The sequence below is a fragment of the Polistes fuscatus genome, unplaced genomic scaffold, assembly GCF_010416935.1.
Source record: "Polistes fuscatus isolate 324 unplaced genomic scaffold, CU_Pfus_HIC Scaffold6, whole genome shotgun sequence".
In the NCBI taxonomy this organism is placed as follows: Eukaryota; Metazoa; Arthropoda; class Insecta; order Hymenoptera; family Vespidae; genus Polistes; species Polistes fuscatus.
Genome location: NW_025113140.1, coordinates 9,588,974 through 9,611,313, shown reverse-complemented (window position 1 = coordinate 9,611,313; position 22,340 = coordinate 9,588,974). Strand labels below are relative to the sequence as shown.

General features: G+C 35.2%; 2 protein-coding genes and 1 long non-coding RNA gene across 3 annotated transcripts; 2 read left to right on the top strand and 1 right to left on the bottom strand.

The window, feature by feature from the left end:
* The first annotated feature begins 10,967 nt into the window (after nt 1–10,967).
* LOC122523430 lies at nt 10,968–14,898 on the top strand. The gene is made up of 3 exons (XR_006305295.1): nt 10,968–11,012; nt 11,748–11,826; nt 14,813–14,898. It is a non-coding gene; the product is annotated as an uncharacterized LOC122523430 (long non-coding RNA).
* Nucleotides 14,899–14,961: 63 nt separating this feature from the next.
* LOC122523323 (coiled-coil domain-containing protein 186-like) lies at nt 14,962–17,850 on the top strand. Its single transcript, XM_043644997.1, has 10 exons — nt 14,962–15,038; nt 15,202–15,246; nt 15,417–15,521; nt 15,626–15,824; nt 15,896–16,245; nt 16,439–16,607; nt 16,683–16,757; nt 16,937–17,086; nt 17,183–17,347; nt 17,429–17,850. Exons 1-10 carry the CDS (start codon nt 14,962–14,964, stop codon nt 17,540–17,542), a joined length of 1,449 nt encoding a protein of 482 aa, XP_043500932.1. The 3' UTR covers nt 17,543–17,850.
* A 254-nt stretch (nt 17,851–18,104) lies between these two features.
* LOC122523216 lies at nt 18,105–22,071 on the bottom strand. Its single transcript, XM_043644872.1, has 2 exons — nt 21,987–22,071; nt 18,105–19,717 (listed from the first exon to the last, which is right to left on the bottom strand). The coding sequence occupies exon 2, from the start codon at nt 19,705–19,707 to the stop codon at nt 18,133–18,135; it is 1,575 nt and encodes a 524-aa protein (XP_043500807.1). The 5' UTR covers nt 19,708–19,717; nt 21,987–22,071; the 3' UTR covers nt 18,105–18,132.
* Nucleotides 22,072–22,340: the final 269 nt, after the last annotated feature.

Here is a 22,340-nt window from a genome sequence, read left to right as displayed (position 1 = left end):
ATATTTCTATTTATCGAGATGAAAAGAAAAAAGGGGATAAAATCACGTCATTAGTATGAAAAAAGAAATTCGTAAGTTAATATCATCTCGAAGTAAAGGGCTGGCTGATGTAAGCGAGCCAAGCGATTTGTCGCTTCTCTCGTACGCGATTCAAATCTATAGGCGTGTAGCATCCCATACACCCACTCGAGCGTGCGTGCGTGCACACACGTGGGTCGTTAATGTGAATGAGGGTCTGATTACGCGCGCAAACCTCGACTCCGAGGCCTTTATCTCCCTAGATCGCATGGTATAAAACCTGATACCGCAACGGCAGTTATGTATATCCGTCCAGAAGTTCACAAAGACGCAAACCGACGTCTCAATTTTTTTTCAACGCCAGATAAGATTGTGCACGCGGGGGAAAAGATTTTATTTTTCGGGCTTAGCCAGTGTCGATTTTCTCTTACCTCGAATCAGATAGATAGATAGATAGATAGATAGATACATACCTGGGCTACGTAAGCATACACGCGGAAAGAAACAAATCAAAATGATAAATGTTTTGCAAAAAAAAAAACAAAAAACAAAAATGATACGCTTTCATCGATATTATTTTTTTTTAGTAAATATATTTTCAACATATTATATAGATGAATTTAAAATACAGAAATATATATAATTAATGTGGCTCTTGATTGAAGGAAAAAGGAAAAATTAGAAAATTTATAAGAGTCAGGGGATCGTTCGACGAAGAATCATAAAAAGGAAGGATGGAAGGAAGTAAATAAAAAAAAAAACAAAGGAAAAGGTTAAAAGTGATCGACGAGAGAAAGTCCCACGTTCTTCCGCATATACCTATCGAGCTTCCAGTTTATTAAAGCATGAAAGTCTGTTATATCGAGATCACGTGAAACAATGTAGTACGCGTTTCCGTCATCAGGGGATTCTCGAGCAATTTATTTTTTGCTCGCAAATCATTTTGCCCATTAGCTCGCATAGAACGATATCGAGAATGCGAGAGAGAGAGAGAGAGAGAGAGGGAAAGAAAAGAAAAGAAAAGAAAAGAAAAGAAAATGAGGAAGAAGGCAAAAGGAGAAGATAAATGCATAGTGGTGATAGTGATGGTAGTAGTAATAGTAATAGTAGTAGTAGTAGTAGTAGTAGTAGTAGTAGGAAGGGTAATCCTTTTGCTGATGTGTGTTACGAGGTCCACCCGCCCGCGCACTCATCATCACCGAGATAATGGAGTGGGCGGTTCACGAAGGAGAGATGCTGGATGCTTCGGGACCCAGTCCACAGAGATTCACAACAAAAACCACCACTCAACGACCCTGCCCCGACTTGCACGACCATAAAATCATCCTAGTTCGCTGCCACCCCACCACCATCCGCCTTCTTCTTCTGCTTATTCTTATTCTTCTTTCAAGTCTTCTTCTTCCTCTTTCTTATTCTTCCTATTTTCTTCTCCTTATTCCTCCTCCTCCTCCTCCTCTTCCTCTAGCACCAACGAAACAGACAACTTCAGCGAATTGCTTGCGACCTCGCAATAACAACAACAACAACAGTACACGACGATCGCGTGCAAACTGCATAGGGGTCTGTTGATTGCAGGACAACATCCCAATGATGACAATCGATTTCAACGCGTAGAAATAACATCTACGATCATCTTCCTTATTCCTTTTTATTTTATTTCTTCTTCTTCCTTCCTTCCTTTATTTCCTTTATATTTCCCCGTTCTTTTATTCCCCTTAATGTCTCTCCTTGTTTGCTTCTAACTCTTCTTAACTCTGTAGTTAGACGACAGGAAGAAACAAGCGTGAAATCTCTACTCCGTACCCTCTCATATACCATCTCGATCGTGACGGACAGTTGCTTGATAGAATAACTAATTCGAAAATTGTCAGTTGTTCTTTGATGATCAACGGAAGAACGATGATTTGTCATAGAAAATATGACTCGCGCGTGACAACCTATCAAATTGTCCATGCGCGCATGATAATAATTTATTTTCTTAAAAGAAACAAAAATGAATAATCAAATTAATATGAATTATATTATGTTCTAGGTACTGACCATTTGTCGCGAATTTCCATCCCTCTACCCCACCCCCACCTCAACCTTTCCGTGCATTGTCCCCTGAATCTCGAATCCGGATAGTTGATTGGCTCAGAAAATTTTAATAAGCCGTTCAACGATAGGTCGAGCCAGTACGCATGTCCTTTAGCTGAGTGTCACCAAAGGCAGGCGCGACACACACCCTTGGTGACATAACTTTCCCTCTCTTTCTCCCTCTCGTATCCTCCCAACGTCCCTCGATTAACTCTATCTCTCTTTCGTTTAAAGCCTAGGTCTACCGAGTCCGACCAATGCGTTTTCGGCGCATGCGCCTTCAACCTAAGGAAGGTTAAACGTGCACTCCTCCTCTCTGGCCTCTTTGCCCTTTGAAAAGGGAGGTTGTACCCCTCCTCCTCCTCCTCCTCCTCCTCCTCCTCCTTCTACTACTCCCCTCACCCACACCCTCACCCTCACCCTCACCTTCACCACCCATTCTCGTTCTCTCGTACTTACGTATATATAACAACGACCACGAGAAACTCTGTTCTCCGTTGAGAACAGATCGAGACTATCGCGATATTGAATCTCTTCTTCTTCTTCTTCTTTGAACACGCTCGTTATTCGGCCGACCAATCTGAAACTCTCGGTTCGGATCGTTAAGGACACACTGTCTTACTGATTTCAAAGAGAATTTTCAAGTCTCGTTAAATTTATCAACCTTCAAACATCTTTTCAGATATAATACGTAAATCATTTCTTATAATCATACACGTAGATTCGTATGTATTTTTATTATTTTCACGACGTGCTGATAAAAACATCGGAGAATAATCTCGTAAATGAGTGATTGAAAAGAAAAAGAAAAAGGGGGGGGTACGAGTAACATTTTGTTTTAATTTCAGATAAGTGCATAATTGTATCTTAAATTGTTTTAATAAAGTATCAATTGAATCTTATTTCTTTTTCAGTTGTTCGAACGAGATTAAGTATTCTTAAAATAATTAAATAAACGATCTTTCAGTCCCATTAACATACTTTGCGATACCGAACGACAAAATTACCTGATCAAAAATCTTCATTAAATAGAAGATAAGGTAAAAAGCAGGGAGACAAGAGGAAAATAAATCTTATTTAATAGAATAACGTCATAAACGTATGGTTCGTTAGGTTCCTAGATAAGCTGGAGGATGAAGATTCGCAGAGGATGGATGAGGTGACCCGGGAGAGGAAGCACTCTACGGAATCCAACGTAGAGTCTCTTGGATCGATACGAACGGCGCGCGCTGTGTCCCCGTCTGCCATTGGTCATAGCAAAACCTAGACGTGCCTGCTTTTCCCCTTTCCTCTCCTCCTCGTTCACTCCACCTCCCCACTCCCCTCTTTGTCTCTGGACCCCCCAACTCACCCCGTTGGTACACTCCGTACTGTCTACGTTCACCTCTAGCTGCCAGCTACCAAAAAAGCTCGACCGCACCCCTTCCCTCTTCCCTCCTCTCTCCTCCTCCTTCTCTTGTTCACCCACACACCTCTCCTCTTTTCCGTCCTCTCAGCTACTTTCTCTCTCTCTCTCTTTTTCTTTTCTTTCTCTTCCTCCTTTTTCCTCCACTTTTTACTCCCTTTTTGCGCAACACGTCTCCAGTCGAGACTGCACTATTACTATTCCACGCATCGACTTCCAACCCCATCCGATCATAGATTCAACGTGAAGAGAAGAACCAGCTAGCTAGCTAGCTTGCTAGTTTCTCCTCGAAACTACTTCTACTCTTTATCATTTCATCCGGTATACCTAACTAAGTTCAGAAACGAATAGTACTCTTTATTTCTTAATTCTCAGCAAAATCTATCTTCTGTGTCTTTTATGTGTTTTTTTTTCTCTTCTTTTTTAATTTAATCTTATCCCAAATGAGTAAATAACATAAGCGTACACGTGTACAACGAAGTAATCAAGGAGTCGTAAAAAAGCTTAACTACTGAAATGCATGAAAATTTAATGAATTATTAAAAAGAAAAAAAAAAAAGAAAAAAAAGAAAAAACCATAGCGGATTCTCTCGATAAAGTAAAAAGTCGTAGAAAATATAATTCTTCGGTCGCCGTGAGAAATAAAAATCTAAGGAGATGATTAACACGTCCTCGATCTCTCCCTCTCTCTCTCCCTCTCTCTCTCTCTCATTCTATCTTTGTTTCTAATAGAAGTGAACGGGAATAATCCCACGATGACTGTCAACGTTCAGAAATACATTACCAAAGAAGGTAAACGAAGCTGACTGCTCCCATTAACGTTTATTCGCGTTGGTATTGGTGGTTGGTTGGTAGTTGTAATCGTCGTTCATCGTTTTCGTCGTCATCCTCGTCCTCGTCATCGAGCCAAGGAGTCTCTCATATAACCCCACGCTCGGAAATGGCTGTTGAATATGGATGAGTCGAGCGGAGAACGGACACACTCTCATGCTCAACGCACGGAGACATAATTGCCTTAATTAACGCTAATATGTTAAATCGCTACGGTTTCCCTTTGTCCGTCACCGGTTCTAGGCTAACCCAAGAGACCCAACCAAGACTTTGTCGTGAACGGTCTCGCAAGCGCGCACCAACCAGCGAACACAAACACCTGTGCGACTTGCATACGTTATTAGAAGAAGAAGAAAGAAGAGTTAAAGGAAAGTAGATAACGTTATTTCCTGCCCGCCGATGCATTTCCATCTTTAAGGAAATATCACGCCGAGAATGCTAATCTATTAATACCAACGAACATTCTTATAACTTTTATTACGTTATTTGCAAATCATATTTTATAAATACGGCTAGAAATTTTTTCACGAGTAATTCATTATTATCGTTGTAACGTGTTTAATTTACAATATTTTTTAAACATTGCAAAAAAGATTTCATACAAAACATTATTAATTTGACATATCAATCAATCGAACGATTCAATTATCCATTATACCAATCGATAAAGAAATAAATAATTGCAATATAACGAGTAAATGTTAATGAATTCTATAAAATACTTCATGTAGCATTAAGAACAGGCTGTATTAACACGATGTTAAATCACATTTAAACGAGTCAACTTTAACAGAACAACGTCTATAATATAAAACCGACTACCCATCAACGATTCTATCTCATTAATTAATTCGACAAACCCCAAGTAAACACCATTATTTTAAAGACACCGAAGATCATAAGGCCACGAAGAGTGAGAAGAAAAAAAAGAAGAAAAAACTTCGATGATAAAATAGAAAAAAGAAGGGAGTGGTGGGTGTATGGCGGTGGGACGGTGGCGGGGCTAGGGGGTGGGGGGAGGGGGGAGGTGGGTAAATACAAACCGCCGTCTAGCTCGTCCGGTCCCCATAAGTTCAGGACATCCTTCGAAGGTAGCGAGGCGTGCTAAAGGGTAAGGAACCGCCGACAGAAAAGGACTCCTACTTCTTCCCCTCCCCCAAGTAATTTTTTTCTTCTCCTTTTCCGCCCCGATCACCCTTCCTAACTCTTCTTCTTCTTCTTCTTCTTCTTGCACGTCTTAGTCTTCAACTACTCGAACTTCTTCTTGTTCTTCTACTTCTTCTACTACTTCTACTACTTCTTCGGGGTGCTTCGAACTGCGTTGGAGAATGCAGATACATAAATTCATGAGCGAAGTAACAACCAGTGACGCCACGCTAGCTTCCGTGCCGCGTTGAGCCGCTTGGCAATCGTATTCATGAACCGACACGGTAATTAGGGACACTAGCTCGCCTCGCTAGCGGAAGTCGCCTCGAGAATCCTCCCTCCCGCCCTCCGCGCAGCCTCGGAATATCGCCGGAAATACTTATGCATTCCGTTCGTTCGTTCGTTCGTTCCTTCGTTCGTTCGTTCCTTCGTTCGTTTCGTAAGAAAACGCGAGAATTCCAAATAACCCCACGACTATCCTGTCCGTTTTCTGATGTCTAGTGTCTTCAGGGTTCGATAAACTCTTCAAGCTAAACAATCTATTTGATTTTAGCGAGCAAACGTGTACCTAGTTCAAGTATACCGATACAATAATGCTCTAATTTCATTAAACACGTGATTAAATCGTTCGTTCCTACTGATAATAATTTCATCACGTTTGCGATAGATCGTTAAATTCTGATCGTTGGAATGGTGTATTTAAAAACTTATCGAGAAAAAGAATTCGAATGTTCTGGAATTCATGGTTACGTTTTTATTTTCCTTTTTTTTTTTCTTTTTGAAAATTTTCTTACAAACACATACTGAAAACGTATATTTAACCAATACCTATCGGGAAATAACGTGGATAAAATTAATAACGAATAATAGGATTATACTTTAACACTGTTAGAAGAAAAAGAAGACCTGCGAAAAGAATAAGAAAGAGAGAAAGAGAGAAACAGAGAGAGTGAGAGAAAGAGAAGGAAAGAGATCGTGGGACGTTAGAACTAAGCGTGAAGATGTACAGAGCGTATTATATGGGTGGAAGCCAATTATTCGTACGGCTGACCCTGAAGGCAATGATAACTTCGGGCGGCACATAATTTTGAGCTGCAAGAAGTAAGAGAGAAAAAGGGAGTAAAAAAAAAATATAGAAAGAGAGAAAGAGTGAGAGAGACAGAGAGAAAGAGAGATAGAGAGAGAGAGATAGCAGTACGTAAAGTTTGCCGAGCTTATAATGAAGATATAACCGAGCCGGACTGCCGAGACATCTTTACGTCCGAGACGTTGCTTGGCTTGTTACTCGCTTATGGGTACACATGAGACTACGATACTCTTTCTTTCTCTCTCACTGTCTTTCTTACTCTTATACATACTCTTTGAAAGTCTCCCTTTGCCAGCTGATCCTCTCTTCGTCTTCACTTTCTTCCTTTATTTTTATCTTCTTATTATTCTTCTTCTTCTTCTTGCTCGCTTGCTCGCTTGCTTGCTTGCTTGCTTGCTTGCTTGCTTGCTTGCTTGCTTTCGGTTTCTCTTTCCTCTCGAACGTTCCGCACGAGCGTTGTTGTTAATCAAAGACCACGAGCAATAACGACCGGTACCACCACCGCGGGACCATTTAAATGCTCGGTCCCACACCAACGAGAGAAACTCTGTCTGTCCTCCTAAGGCCCCCTTAAGGTCCCCCGAGATCGACGATACCCGTTAAAGGTGCCTACCTTGCTCTTGCTCTTGCTCTTGCTCTCGCACTCGCCTCTTTAAAACGCGAGAACGCGACGCTCAGACGATTTACGCGAATACTCTCGTACGTATGTATGTATGTCTGTACGTTCGAGTTTAATCGATAAATGGAAAGAGAAAGAATAAGGGTGGGAGAGAGAGAGAGAGATAGGGCTGATCGAGAAAAGGGTTCTTTGATAATGAGCACGCTCGTTCGTGTCTCATCATCTATATCAAACATAATAACTACCCTATATAGTTTTCCAATTTGATTTTTAGTTTTATTATTTGATCTTTTAAACAATGAGAGAGAGAGTCCAGATGTTTTTCTATGTTTTGTTCTATTTTATTTAAATTTTTTTGTTAATTTTGATTATCTGATAATTGGAGAGAGAAGAAAGTATAACAAAATTAGTTTGATTAAAATTGTATTATTACTTTTGTTATTGAATTTGAAATGATGTCTCCGTATACGAATGGGAAAAATGTTTTTAATCTAATCGTAGGGAAAGATTATTTTTCTCCGTTCAAAATTATTATTTTTAAATTTAATAACGTAAATGAAAGATTTTTGTTTGTATTGAAATACGAAACTTTTCAACCAACCCTCAGTATTATGTGTCAGAAATTTGGAAAATATATACTAATATTATTAAAACGATAATATAATAAATAAAAATGAACAATCTCGTATATTTTTATAACGTTGTTCTATCGTTAAATAAAAAAAAAGAAAAAAACTTTATATTACAGTTAAAAACCGTGCTAGAATTTTGAAATGAAATCATTCGAACGAAATGAAAGAAATATGTTAAATATGTTTGAATAATAGTTGTTTAATCTTCGATTAGATTTTTATTAATTACGTACGACAAGATAATTGCATTAGATTAAAAATAATATTGGATAAAGTGATCTAAACGCGAATCAAAGGAATCTAATTGTCGCGATGGAAAGGATTTAACATGAGCGAACAAATATTATGAAACATTGACTGACAGAAATCCATTTATCCGTATCGCGAAACGTAAGCGCAGGGGGGCGTGTGGGGAGGGGGGTGGAGGGGGTCGGATTGAAAATCGGTTCGATATATCGGCTCGGTTTGCAACGAGCAACGTGGCACCAAACTCCGCGAATCATTCTCTCGCGTTGTTCATATCAATGCAATCCTAATTGAACACGATTCGATATTCAACGAGTTAAATAATTGTCTTTCGGGTATAAAGCCGAATTCGCGCGAACGTTAATCACCGTTTTCACTCTTTCTCTCTTAATGGAATATGAAAAAGTACGCAAACGTAAATTTAATATACACGTATAATGGCAATAACATTCGTACGTTATAACATAATATTATATATACAACTTGGAAAATAGAATTTTATCATTCGTTGTGTAGTTATATCATTGATAGATATGAAAAATATATTTGACAGAATGGTATGCGAGAATTCGAAATATATTCGACGATAGAAATGAAATATTTTGGTAGCTCACCCTGCCCCCCTCTTTCGGCCCATCGGTGCTTTTATCGATGAACGTCGTTTCGCAGTTATATTTTTTTCTTTTTTTTTAAATATTTTCACTTCTCAAAATTGTATAGAATAATAGAAAAAAAAAAAAAAATAAAGAAGAAAATTCTGTCCGTTGAAATTTTCGCAAAAACGCAACGGAAGAATTTCATAACCGGCGATCATCAGCAACAGATCTGTCTAGAACGAACCAAATCGTATTCTACTATAAATGGTAGGTAAGATTACTTTGAGGACGTTAAAGGGTTAAACGAACGAACGACCGACCAATTGTGAACGTAAAGAGCTCGATCAAGGAACTCGTGCATGTACACACTCATCAGAAACTTTAGTTGTATATGTTATATGCATAAAACAGTTGGTGCATCTAACCAACACAGAAGAAAACAGAAGAAGAAGGAAGACACAACCAGGAAAGATATACCACGCCTGGCTTGTTCAACCAACGCGAACCAGACGAGATTCGCATTATAATCCTATTACAGATTTACTTTCTTTTGTGGTACATTTAAATCCACCCTCCGACCTCCCCGCCCATCTTCATTCGACGTCGACGTTATATTTTTTTGGTTTTTGGTTTTTCGTTTAATTCTTTTTATTTCTCTTTTTTTTTTTTTCTTTCCTTCGACTCCTTCCTTGGTTCATCTTCGTCTTATATTCTTCATCATCCACTCTTCCTTTCTTTCTTTCTTTCTTTCTTTCTTTCTTTCTTCTTCCATTTCGTTGTTCTTGTTTTACACCGGCACACTACGGCCAACAACCTGCTCTGACGGCCGCGCGTAAAATTGGCCGGAACGCATTTTTCCATTAGGCCGGTACCCAAGCCACGTTACAAATTATAGGTGTACTCTTATTGGAGAGCTCCGATGAAACGAGGGAACCGATATGCGCTCTCGGACGTTTTCCCTTAACCTTAACTTGAGTCGAAACGACGTAAGACGAAGAAGAAGAAGAAGGAGAAGAAGATCAAGAAGAAGAAGAAGAAGAATAAGAAGAATAAAAAGGAGACGACGACTTAAGACGGAGTGATGACGTCTTCGTCGTTCGAACGAGCAAAAACCACCAAGCCGATTCCGTAAACACGCTTGCCCTTTTTGAAACAGGTGCTCTCCTCCATTACCGTCCAACTATTTCTTCTTTCTTCTCTCTCTCCCTCTCTCTCTCATATTTCTTTTCCTTTTTCTTCTCGTATTCTTCATTGAAAAGATTAAAAAGGAAAAACGTTTGGAGTCATCGAGATTACTATACGCGCATACGCGAGGATAATAAAGCGCAGTAAAGTTGTAGTAAGAGAAAATTTGATAAAAATTTCATCAAGGAGTGTCTCCGTACGATTCATTATAACACATCTGTATAGTTATATATACATATATATAGATTCACTATACTTTTGAACTACTGTAATACATCGTGCAAGCATACCATGCGGAAATCAGTATCTCTACGATCCCGTTTCACGAGTAGCCGAACTAATCGATGATCGCAACTTCCATAGGCAACGGAAAAGCGGCAAATGCGATTTTAATGTCGACATTGGCGTAGTAGTGTAGGTATCATCTTAAGGCATATCGAACGAATGAAATCCATTCCCCGTCCGTTCTCGTATCGCTAACGACATCATTCCACCGAAGAGAGAAAATCAAACGTATAGCATCCAGTTAAAAGTTTCAAATCTTTATCTAAATTCCATGAAACTGTAAAATACATTTTTTTTTCAATAAAACTATTTCGTACATTGATCTCTGGTTCGTACTAGAAATTTTAAAAGGAAAAAAATAATTGTCAACACTTCGTAGTGCGAAGAATTAATTGAATATTTTTCCATGTGTTGTTTTTTTTTTTTTTCTAGAGTTCACCAAAGATATTCAAATAGAAAAATATATAGATAGAACGTTCCAAAATTAATCAGTGTATTAGATTTTTTTTTATCAATACAGTACACGATTCTCAAGTTAGCACTCGAATTTGAAGTTTAATTGTAGTGGTAGAAAATAAAACAGGTATTAAAGGAATCATTAAGAAAGAGAGAGTTGGTTATGTCGTTAATGCTATACTACACTTTGCTACTGGAACCACTAACGACCAGTACGCGACCCTACCACCCAACCACCCCTTTATACCCTGCCCTTTTTCCTTCACATCTAAGAAAAGACCCTTTTCTTTTCCGCTTATTATATCGCGCGACGAAGATTTCCCTTTCTCTCGGTCCCTTTCCTTACCCCTACCCACCCCCCTCGTTCTCCTATTCTTCCGAACAACTCATCCCCTTATTCGAAGCTAAAAGGATTTGGCAATAAACAACGGTGAGTCTCAAAATTAGCCGTAGAGGGGTGCTGGCTCTTGCAATCTACGCGAAAACACACACCCCTTACTCTCTAAGTCATCAGTTCGACCTTCCTTTCCTTTCCTTCACCCATCCACCCTTCCTTCTTCAACCCCCATACCCACCCACCTATCCCCCCCTATCCGCTTGGTTAAGCTGCTCGATGGATTAGCGATGTACCGGAAAAAGAAAAGAAAAAAGAAAAAAACAGGATGAGAAAGAAAGAGAGACAATCTTACCCTTGGTAATGGTTGCTCTAAACTTTTTAAAGCACTATCATCTTGCACTTTTAATTTTAATAACGACCAACCGTAAATATCTTCACGAGGACGTTTATTCGTTATTCGAATATGCCTAAGAAACTGAACTCTCGTGTTAATAACATTGTTAAATGTAATTTATCACAGAAGATCTAATGCACCACTCGTTCAAAATTTTGTCAAGAAATGTTTGAGAGATTCGCGCTTTAATATTAAATTAATTTAGAATTAATAAGAATGATTAGATAATGATACGAATTACATTAATACTTGATATGACATTGTCTTGTCGATCAATAAAATATTTATTCATTTTAAATGGTATTCTCAAGAGTATTGACAAATTTAATTACGTTTAATTACTTGTAATTAATTATTCGATGTGTATTTTTTTCTTACATTTTTTTTCTTTTTTTTTTTTCGAATAATAATCGAAGAATCTTTTCACATTTCAGGTTTCCAAGAACGCGGCAGTATTGAATAACAAAAATGAGACTAGAAATGATACCTTAGGAGTGAGGATCACAACTGACAGTAAGTGTATCTAATTACCCGTGGCATTTACGTCAACGTTTACGATGATTTACAGCGTGATTGTGGTTGCGACCTTCGCCGGAATAGCAAGAGAGAGAGAGAGAGATAGAAAAAAAAAGAAATAGATAGAAAGAAGGGGAAAAAAAAGGAAGAGTCACGAATCGTAGAGAAGGAAGGAAGGAACGATTGGAAAAGAGATGAGTGGTGGTCGCGGTGGGGGGAGGAAAGGGGAGGGAAGATGAGATGAACTAAACGGTTCACGGCTAAAAACTTGTAAAGGATTCGGTCATTTATCATGATGTTGCCAAGCCGCGGGGCACTGCGGGAACGAAAAGGGGAGGAATATAATCCACTGGACAGGCTAATCGCGGACTAACTATCCACATATTATCCACAATAATTCCACGTTAGCGGGGTGGGCACTCGTGGTCGAGGGTTCACCGGCTGATCGCTCTTGCGTATCGAAACCGGGATGGAACACACCGGTATAACCTCAAACATCATATCGAACCTAACACTCGGTTCTTAGAAAAAATAATGTACTTTTCTAAATGTCAGCAGTTATTTCATGCTTGTTTCGTTTTTTTTTTATTTTTTGATAATTTTGATCAGGATAAAAAATATACGAAATATACGTTGCTTTTCGTTGAAATTTTTTTCTTATGAATTATATATTTTTGTAGACAAAAGTTATATTTGTAGCAAGACAAATTCATTTTGGTCATAGGGAAAAGAAAACAGAATCGTTAGTATCGACTGTACTTTGATTTTAGTTTTAAATTAAAATGAAGAATTAAATGAAAATTGATTGAAGCAAACTAATCGGATGATTTTCTTTCGAATTTAGATCTGGCAGATCTTTTTGTTTTATTATTCGAACGATGATCGTAACGACGCGTTTGTAAAACAACAATAAATAAAAACGTAGTAACACGCGTATCATCTTTGTGGTAGGATAATCGTATGTAATAACGTGAAGCATAGGATATCGTGATAGTTTAAAGCGGTAGAGTTAGATTTTCGGGAGCCCAGAATGCAAATATAACGTGGGGCGTAACGTTAGAGTATTTTTCTACGGCGCAGTCTGCATTAAACGTGGGCCCCCGTAAATATACCCGACATGTGGGTGCAATTTTGAAGCTTGTCACGCGTAAATAAAGTGAGCTCGACCGTGGAAATTAATTAGTGTACCAAAGGGCAAAACGTAGAGAAAATTGGCAGCATCGGATTGCAAGTATAATTGGCGAACAAATTTAATTAGTTACTCTGTTCAACACGTAGCATTCGCAAAATATTACGTGAGTCCGTGCTAACAAGTATTAATTAATGCAAAATAATGGAACGCGGGCGCTGAGTTATTCGATAACTCCGATTGTAGTCACGATTGATTTCGAAGAATAGGATATAATATATACGTATATATGTGCGCGCGGGTGTGTGTGCGTGTGTGTGCGTGTGTATACATTTAAAACGAAAAAAATACATAAAAAAAGGTGATATTAAGTTTCCACGAGTAAAATACACGGTTACATTTAACGAAACATCCTTGCAATTTTAGCTTCGTTATATATTATTCATTGATTTATTATTTCATTTTACTGAATCTAATAAGAAACAAAATAAATGACATTAAAAAAGAAAAAAAGAAGAAAAAAAAGAAAAGAAGAGGAAATGTTTGATTTTACTTTTACATACCAAAATTTGTTATAATTGTTTACAATACTTCACCGTTGATTCCATTTTTCTCCTGTCTATAACAACAGCTTATAATTAAAATAGAATAGATACAAAGTTTCTTAATAAACGTAATGCACATATATATATATATATAAATATATCAGAAATCTGAGTTATAAAAGTTACCTTCTCCTAGTTTACAAAAAAGAAAAATAAATAAGAATAAATAATAAAATACAACGAAAGAGAGAGAGAGACATATGGAGGGGATGGTTGTTTCGAACAACGTGTTAGAGGTACACATATAACGCCTTCAAATTACAGACTAGTCAAAGTCCATCCATCATAACTGGGTCCTCGGAACTTAGGGTCCCCTTGCAACGCCCAAACGTTTAAGTCGTTAGCAATTTCCTGCACGGGGGATCATTTTAAGGCCCAAATTCCATATGGCCCGATAATATCCAATAATATCATCGACCTCCTCCTCCACAAAAGTTTCACCTTACCCTCCGATCGAATTCACGAATTTATCGTTTCGCGATAAATTATCGGACCTCTTTACGTCGACACGACCAAAGTTAATTAACGGTCGAATTCTTTCCTTCCTTAACGATCCCTTTTAGTAATCGTTTTATAATTTTTTCCCTTCTCTCTTACTCTCTCACTCACTCATGCACACACCACACATACACAAATATACACGCATACACATACACTATTTCTCTCTGCGTTTCTTATCTTATCTATCATTAATTATATCTACCTCCTTTTAATATTTTTTTTTCAACGATCTTTGATTCATGAATATAAAATGAAAATAAAAACAACATTTGTTGTGTCTTTTCTTTATAGAAATTATTTTTTTTTTTTTAAATACTTAACTTTTTTATCGACTTTATTTTAGTTCAAGTTAGTACTTAATTGGTACTGTAGATGGAGACAGCTGACAGTAACATTCGCGTATAACTTAGTAGGTAACGTCGTAAACTGTAATCGCGCGAATTATGAAATCTATCTAAATATATAAAAATGAATCTCTGTTTCTCTCTCTCGCCCTTGGTCACGCCATAATTTGCTAGAATATAGATTCCAGTTCGAATTGAATATTCACAGCTAAGACAGGACAACGTTTGTCGGGTCACTTAGTATTAAAATATAAATTTGATATTGTATATTTTAATTGTTTTTTTTTATTATTTGTTATTTTTAATGTGTAACTATATTGAATTGATATATTTTAATTAAATAATTTTGTTCCTTTTTCTCTTACTCTTATTAATAAAATTATTTATTAAAATTGTTTTGTCAGTTCAGAAAAGCAATGTTGAAACAAAGAATAACTTCACGCAAACTAATGCAATTTGTAACGAGGATAAAGACAAAAGTGTGTACACGGATGAAAATAATTGTCTGAGTCGTTCTACTCCGTCGTTATTTCATAGTGGATACAAAAAATGTATGAATATCGTTGAAGAACCTGCACCTCAATGGTTGATCGAAGAAGCCCTTAATAGAGGGGATGAGGTACGCAAAGAGTATGTATAAAATATATTCCTAACCAATTTTTCATCAAATTTCTCTTAACTACGATTACATTTCAAAAAAAATTTCAAAAATAAATTCTCATTTATTATTTTATTTTATATATATATATTTTATTTTACATTATTATTACAATTAAACTTCTTAATCAATTAGAAAGGAATGGCAAAAAAGCGTGGAACCTATCAACAAAGAAATTGAGTAAGTTTTAATACGAATGTTCAAATATTTTCCATACTTTTCGATAATACAAAAAAATAAGATTAGAAAATTATCTTTCAAATGGAAAAAAAAAGAAAAAAAAAAAAAGGAATTATTTGGCGCTATAAATGAGTATATTTTACGAATAAAAATGAATATTATTCTATCAGATATGAAAATATTATTACCGAGTTGGAGAACAAACTTTCCGAAACTAAAGTAGAACTCGAAGAAGCGATAAGAAAAAAAAGTTTTATTAAAGAGAAGTATAAAAGGTTTATCTCGTTTTTTTCTTTTCTTTTGTGTTTTTTTTTTTTTTTATATTAATATTTAGTCGAAAGTTAAATATTAATTAATGAATAAATATTTGTTATCATAGGATCGTAGAAAATGTGCAAGTGGAAGCCTCTAAAGAGAATGAAGCGTTGCAACAAAAAATCGTACAAATATGTACCTCAGTATTAGACAAATTTGGATCGTACGCGTTGTCGAATAACAAAACAAATGTATCTCGACGAAATAATAATTATAAATCTTCGAGATATTTTGGAAAATTATCTAAACGATTATACAAAAAAGTAAACCTCATTCGAAACGAAATATTAATCGTCAATAATTGATTGTAAATAAACATATTGAATTGTTTTAGTTACGTGATGCTATTACTAAATCGAAAAAATTAAAAAATGAATTAGCAAAAACGCGTAAGGAATTAAAAGATAAATCAAACGAATATGAATCGGTAAACAATTGTTTTACGCGTTTAAAACAAGAAATGGAAACAACCGAAACGAATTTGAACGATCTCATTGCTGAAAACACGTCTCTTCGTAAAAAGTTCGAGGATATGAAAGAATGGATGGAAATGAAGATTGGTAAAGAACAAAATGAAAGGATCAGTGCTACGCAAATTCGTGAATTACCGAAATACAGAGAATTGGCTAAATTGAAGAAAAAATCTGAAGAAGATTGTGCAACTATCAAACAACTTCATAACAAGTTTGCTTTTATGTTATATTTTTTCCTACAAAATAATATTAAATTAAATTTTTATATATAATATAATAATTATAATAGTAATCAAGCGCAACAAATGAAAACAAATTTTGGTAAATTAATTAATTAAAATTAATATTGTATTTATACACATATATTATTATTATATTATTTAATAAAATAATAATTTATATAGATTATTAAGATCTGAATCAGCGAATGCCAATAAAGGATTTTTACTGAACAGTTACAAAGGTCAACTATCGGATCTTACCAAGGAAAAAGATCTATTTACGTTGAAGATCAAAGAATTAGAAAACGAATTGACTGCACTTAGGACCACCAACGCGCAACTCAAAGCCAAAGTATATAAATAATTTCTATCCGTGTACGCGCTCATAAATAACCTTTATAACTTAAATAAATGATTTCTTGCCCAGATTTCTCTAATAAACGAGGAGAAGGAAAACCTTACTTGCAAAGTTGAAAAATCTCAGACCGATTTAAAACAACAGGTAAAAAAATAATCAAGCCACTCCGATTGCAAATATTTTCTTTAATATTGTTTATAAAAATGTACAACTACATACACATATATATATATATATATATATACATAATATATATGTATATTTATATATACTTAAATAACATATAAATTAATGAAAATAATCGTTTATTATCTATACGACAGATCGAATCCGAAATAAATCGAAAGTACGAGGAATCGATGCAGAATGAAATTAATTCTGTTAAAATCAAATGCGAAGACGCTATCAAAGTTTTGAAAGACAAATTAATTACATTTGAGAGTAAAAATTACGAATATTCGAAAGCCATCAAAGTAAACGTTTTTTCTTTATTTTTTAATTAAACTAAATGCTTTCTAATTTACACATATTTTAATTTTGAACGATCGATCGAGTATTTCCATCTATAGGAATTTTTACAAAAAATTCACGATCATTGGGACGAACAAGAAGGTGAAAAAATAAATTTATATGGGAGTGAAGCATGCGAGAGAGAAGCATGTGAAACTGCTTGCAATATTTTGAACATGACACCCGAAGAATTGGCCAAATTTATGAATGGCAAATCCAACACGGTAATCAAACTTAAAAAGAAATATATTTTATGTAGTTATTGATTAAAAAATAATTCATTTTCTCTAAACACACGCCCACAGATCAATACTTGGTTAACAGATTTGAACAAGATCACATCGAAGAACAGTTTCTCGGACGGTTTGGCTAAATTTTTATTCAAAACAACCCTCGACAAAATTCATACGTCGGCATGAACAATTGTCGTAAATAAATAGGAAAAAAAAAAGAAGAAAAAGTAATGAAATATTTTTAAACGTACGAACGAAAAGGAAGCCTCGTACTTTCGTTGATAAAACTAAGAGAAATACTATTCTTTTTCCATAAGATAAAAATGATCTTTCTCGCGAAAATTTAGCGAGTTATTAGACCATTCCCAATCACCATTACCGAGAACCCATTAACCAATAAACCTTTCCATACCCAATTAACAATAGAAAATAAACTATTTTTCCCCGTTTCTCAATGTGAATACAATAAAACCTCCATTATCCAAATAAACTAATAAAACAAACAAATTTAATTGATTATAAAATTCAAAGAAAAAGATTTCAAACTAAACACAAATTACTATTAAACATTTATAAATAATTCAAATGAAAATGTAAATGAGACAAATATTCGAATAATGAAGATTCCATTGTACTCGCTCATTACACAAATCTTTTAACTAAATTAGAATAATATATATTTATATATTTATATAAAATAAAATAAAAAAAAGGGAAGTGATCATTTCACAATTCACGTGAGCTAAAAAATTAATAAAAAAGAAAACTAATAAGTCTTAATTAATATTCTTTTCGGTAGTTTCGTTGTTCGAAGTACGTTCGGGTGAATTCTGTAATCTTTCGAAACCTATTGTATCGCCAAAAATTTTTCTCCCGTGAATCCTGTCGTCGTCCTTGACACTAACTTCGGTACCAATTTGTACAGGCCACGGTAATTTATTCCCATCGTCTCTATTTTGAATTTGATTGACCACGTTCCTGTCGTTACTGGCTTCGAATCCGGAATCATGGTCGTTTAAGTTCTCCTTGATTGATCCTTTTCTACGATCCTCGTCATCCCTGTATCCAACGTAAGGACGATCGTAAAAGCTCGATCTTTTAGAATAAGAATCATAGCCATCGTAGAGATGTCGATAACGATACCTGCTAGGATCAACGTTACCGGGTACACGTTCAAAGGTTCCACCACGTGTCACGGTTGTCCTGGTTAAACCACCATCGTGGTATGGTGTTCTAGGATAATTTCTTAGATCAACAGGCTTCCTTACGATTTCCGGTAATGTAGCATAATAAATAATTCTTTTAGGTTTAGGGGTTGGTCTGCTTCTACCGTAAAGATCAAGATCCTCGTCCCTGTAACGATCGTAATAATAAGAATGCTCGTTGTTTGGTACACGCATGTAATAATCCCTTTCCATTCTATAATTTCTTTCAGGATAATTCCGATAATATTCGGAATAACTGCGACGCGGTATAGGTGATATATCGTAATCCCTCTCTCTGATCATATTCCTGTACCATGGTAGATCAATGTCATCGAAAGTTTTAGATACAAATGTATCGCGAGACTCCCGATTGTCCGGATAACCACGACGATGATAATGACTCGTTACGAAATCGGCACGTGGGCCTTGATAATTTCTTATACCGATCGACGTATCATCCTCGTCATTGTTTGGATCTCGAAGTGGTTGCTCGAAGTTCGAACGATGACGAAATTCAACGGACAACGGTTGTTTCGACCATATTTCCGGTGAAGCTAATCTTGCCTCGCGAAGGGTCAACATTGTACCTATTTTCTCCATGTTAGTATCGTTCTCCGTTTCACGGCGTACACGATGATTATCCATTTCTTTAACTTTGTCTAATTTTTCATCGGTTTTTAATGATTTATCCCAATTGTCGATCGGGAATACCCTCATAGAAACTTTTGTACGAAATATTTTTTGCGGATAGTTAACAGTGTCCTCCACCATCTTCTGATCTAACGACAAATCCTTTCTAACATTTCTACTTTTCTTTGTTAAAACGTCTTGGAACTGTGACATTTCTCTCGAATCGCGTTCGATATTTTCTTGCTCGATCAATGAATTCGGCTCTACGTTGTCGACTTTTTCTATTATTTGATTATTATGAAAGCTTCGTAAATCATTGAAAGGTACAAAACGACCTACACCACTGACAGTGCGTACTTCGAACGCTGATGAATCCAATCGAGGCCAAGATGGATGTTCCAATGAATAATCGGTCTTTGAGTATGGCGATACTCGCCATGCTTGGCCAACACCGATTGCCTCGATCGATGCGAGATGAAAGATTAAAAGGCTTATACACGATCCTAGGATACTCATCTTGATTTACCTAAAAATAAAGAAGACAAAAAATGGGATCAATCACAGTGTAATATTAATTTATTATTAATATCAATATAATTTATAATAAATTAGATTGTAATTTTTAATAATATATATAATTATAGTTGTCTCGTGTAGATAAATTCTTTTCATTCGTCGGAATTCGTCAAAAAAAAAAAGAAATATTTTGTAATTAATTTTATATAACCATGAAAAAAAAGATCAATGCGCCGTTTGTTTCATTCTTTTGTTCAACCCGGAACGAATGTCACGGTTTTCCTTTGATCATTTACATGCCAGTCAAAATGTAATATCCGTGCTCGAACTAATTACAATTCTTTACTAATTATTATATTTAGTATGAGCATGCTACCGTTCAGAAGTAACGCGACGTCTCGGTCTGTGTTTAATTTATTTTATTATCCATATATAATTATTTTTTTTTCTTTTTTATATATAATACCTTATTATATTTATAATTAATAATTAAAAAATTAAAATTATTATTTATAAAATAGGTGAAAATAAATTTATCTGGTGTACAAAATTTGGAAGAAAAGTGTCAATGATTCTAAATGTGTATGTGTGTTTGTGTGTGTGTGAATAATTAGAAAAATAATATAATATGGGAAAAATGGATGATACGAATAAAAAAGTCTTTGAAAAAATGGCGTACCAGGACAAATTGAAATCAACAGACGAGGACACATAGACATTTAAACGAAAGTTCCGTCCGGTCTTTCCAACGCGCTCGGATGAGATCGTTCTCAGGGTCCGTAGAACCGCTGCTCGACACAACTCGCTTCGAATTCCCGATTCTCCATAACAAATATAATTTCCCACTCGTTTCCGCGGCATTATACGCCGAGTTCCGGCCGGATCTACTGCGATTCGCTCGATTGTTCGATTATGTTCGCTCTCCCCGTACGTTTATTTACGGAAGACCACCATTGAACACTTATGCTACGGTTTCTCAACTCAAATTCTCCCAAAATACAGACGTTAGATATCATTCGAGAAAATTAATACAATTCAACTTTATAATTTCATTGTCTTAAAACGTTAAATCAAATTTCTCATTTTTTCGGCATTTTTTTTTTTTTTTTAGACAAAACAAGATATTAAGGAAGAAAGAAAGAAATGTTTTAGTGTTTTACTTAAATTAGATTTGTTGAAAATATTTTTAAACGATTGATCAAATTTTTAATAAAAATTACGAGTAACGAGAAAAAAAAAAATTAAACATTTTGTATTCAAATAACTGTAAACTAATAGTTAATCATTTAAAGTTTTCAAATGGTGGTGCGATTTATCTAAAAATTCTTCGCTGAATTTTACTAAATAATAAATTACAACAAAGCATAAATTCTGTTCTACAACTGTGGCTATAAAAAAAAAGTAAAAGAAAAAAAAAGTAAAAAGGAAGCGAATTGCACGCGTTTAAATAAAACGCAAATGACACGACCGGGGCAAAAGATATGGACACATAGCGGAACAAATCTTTGTCGAGTTTGTAACAGTGTAACCACCGGCAACAAGGTTACGCCTGCAAATTTACAGTTATGTCGGCCCATAAGAACGTTTCATTCCGCGTTTACTCTTTTACTGTTCTTAATTATCATGACGACAACGAGGAACATCTCATGAAGAACGCGAGTCACTTGTCATCAATTCATGAAATTATAAAAAGTATTTAACAATTTTGCATATCACCAGACTTAACGAGATATTCAATTCATTTCTATCTATTTAAATGCATTCAAATCAAATCAAACAAAACAAACAAAATCTATTAAAATTAAATACATTGTTAAGTGTTATATAAAAAGATCTATCCATAAAAATATTTATAAAATATGCAATGATTTAACCTAATGTAACATTATTAATTACGTTATTAAAATTTTTTTGGTCATTAAATATAAATTATATATTTAGATACAAATAAAATTTGAATGCATTGACGAATTTAATAATTTTGTTTAAAAGTGTCTAAGGTAAAAATATATTTTCTATATGTTACTTTAAATTAAATTTATTAAAAATATTTAATGAAAGAACATAATAATAATAATATTTTTATTAAGCTCTATTGCCAAGAATAAAAAATAATTTACAATCTCGTAATAACAATTTTAAATTATCCTATTAATTCATTCTTTTCATTTATTCGTGATTAATAAAAACTCTTAGAAATGTCTTTAAAAAAGAATGTAATGTGAATAAACATAAATAATTTTTTAAATTCAAGTACTTTATACAGTAAAATCACTTACCTTGAACTGTTCTCCGTTACGTTGGTCGTATCAGAATGTCGTTGACTGTTCGGAGTGACTACGATCACTACAGTCTCTGTACGGTACGGCTTCCCGATTTACCCCCAACTTGGTATCTGCATACCGTTCGGTTGTCACGGCTGGAACAGTGCTTTAAACCCTTCTTCCCTCCCCACCCTTTTTCAACAAAGCTTTAAACTTATGGCGTAAAAAAGAAAAAGAAACAAATAAATCTCAATAGAGTTCGTAATTTTTTCGTAAACTCGCAATTGTATCTTTTAAAAAAAAAAAAAGAAAAACTATATATATATTCTAATTATATTTTTAAATTATTGTCAACAAATGAAACTTGTT

What these genes read in the sequence shown, in the direction of transcription:
- LOC122523323 (XM_043644997.1), top strand. Translation starts at nt 14,962, where the DNA reads ATGAATATCGTTGAAGAACCTGCACCTCAATGGTTGATCGAAGAAGCC. An exon ending in CCTATCAACAAAGAAATTGA is followed by an intron (nt 15,247 to 15,416) that starts GTAAGTTTTAAT and finishes TTATTCTATCAG; the next exon opens with ATATGAAAATATTATTACCG. An exon ending in CTAAACGATTATACAAAAAA is followed by an intron (nt 15,825 to 15,895) that starts GTAAACCTCATT and finishes GAATTGTTTTAG; the next exon opens with TTACGTGATGCTATTACTAA.
- LOC122523216 (XM_043644872.1), bottom strand. Translation starts at nt 19,707, where the DNA reads ATGAGTATCCTAGGATCGTGTATAAGCCTTTTAATCTTTCATCTCGCA.